Source organism: Trypanosoma cruzi, genomic scaffold (genome assembly GCF_000209065.1).
Source record: "Trypanosoma cruzi strain CL Brener 1047053517145 genomic scaffold, whole genome shotgun sequence".
Classification (NCBI taxonomy): Eukaryota; Euglenozoa; class Kinetoplastea; order Trypanosomatida; family Trypanosomatidae; genus Trypanosoma; species Trypanosoma cruzi.
Genome location: NW_001849571.1, coordinates 269250 through 270800, shown reverse-complemented (window position 1 = coordinate 270800; position 1551 = coordinate 269250). Strand labels below are relative to the sequence as shown.

General features: G+C 53.1%; 1 protein-coding gene across 1 annotated transcript, besides 1 other annotated feature; it reads right to left on the bottom strand.

Moving 5' to 3' along the window:
- Window positions 1-369, bottom strand: Tc00.1047053509091.10 (uncharacterized protein; the record flags this gene model as incomplete). Its single annotated transcript, XM_797279.1, has 1 exon — window positions 1-369. A coding segment is annotated over one exon (369 nt), but the record flags the coding sequence as incomplete, so codon positions are not given.
- Window positions 1-1551: a sequence feature (areas not merged during assembly with more than two copies in the genome that could not be assigned to a particular haplotype).

Genomic DNA, 1551 nt, shown 5'->3' with positions numbered 1-1551 from the left:
ACCGTACGCCGCACACCACGCACGAAACACACTCCAATCCACGGCAGCAGGCACACACACACACACAGCCCTGCCGCAACAACAACACACAGATGGAAGAGGGAGAAGCAAACAGGAGCGGCACACAAGTCTCCACCGCATGCACATACGGCGAGAGCGGTCCGTCGTGTCGGCACTCCTCACGGAGGGTACGCACACACACAAGAGGAGGTGCAGCGCCCACAGCAGCACAAAAGCAAAGTAACAATAAAAAAGGAGATCCCCGCACACCACGTGGATTGTTGGTCCACGGGAAGTGCAGCCAATATTCATCACAAAATAATTCAGTTGTGTTTGGCCTTCGTTCATATCCAACGCACACCACTTCATGCAGGCCCGGCCACCACCGCAGCAGCAGCAGCAGCACAACTAAAAATGCTCGCAAGGAATGGAATAAAGCAAGCAACCATTTATTTGTGTTTCTGTTTAATGTTGGCAGATGTCCGCATATGTTTTTTTGTTTTTGCGGAGGGCAAACCTTCATGCCTGGGTCGTGTGTTGGGGATTCCTGCAGGGTGCACAATTTTTCTTTCCCCTTGTGAATGTTTCTTGTGTTGGTGCAACCAACAATTCGGTTTCTGTTGTTCCTGCCTTTCGCTGGTAAAGTGCTGCAATAGATGCTTTTGTTTTCCTTTCGTTGCTGTGGCACCTGATTCCTCACCGTTTATTGCGGTGGGAATGAAAATATGTGAGTGGACTCCCACACACCAGAACGCACCTTCGCTCCTATTTATTGCTGCATGGAAGGGCATGTGTGTTTGGTGGTGTCTCGTCCATATATTTTGTGGGCGTACATTCCCCTGCAGGCTGAGGGCGGGGTGACGCTCCGTCGCGGTGCACTTCCCTCGCATGCCGCCCACTGTGATTCATCATGCATCACTCCCTCACACACATTCCGTGGTGCCACACCGCTGATATTATTGCAGCCGCTGTGATTCCGCGTATTTCACGCATTTGATTGTGCCACAATACATCCGCTCGTGTGGCCGCCGCATCCAAACAGCGGTGCCCAACACCGTGAGCGGCAGTCCACATCCTTGCATGTCCCAACGCAGTGGTGTTGGACTGTCAGCCAGGCGTCATACAACAAGAGGAGAGTCTTGTGCTGGCAGTACAACACAGGGTGCTGCAGTGAATGACTCGGGCGGGGACGCATCTATTTGTCGCAAAGCAGTGAAAAGGAGTCGGGCAAAATAATGCCGGCTGCATTCACGACACCATATCCACAGCCAAAGCATGCGACGTGATGTGTGTTTCACTGGTGCTGTGAAATGCCTGCAGACGACGTCACTAGTGGAGGCACACCACCCATGATCAGCGGACAGACAATAATCGGCATGGGAGGCAACAAAAGGCAGCAAAGACGCCAGCAGCAGCAGGAGCAGCTCTCTCACCCTCTCTCTGTTGCCTCCGAGAAGTAAATATTCCACCAGCCACAGCCGACTGTGCCATCGTGACACTCCATGCACGTCGTGGCTGCGTCAACACATCCTGTTCCCTGCTGCGCCTCAA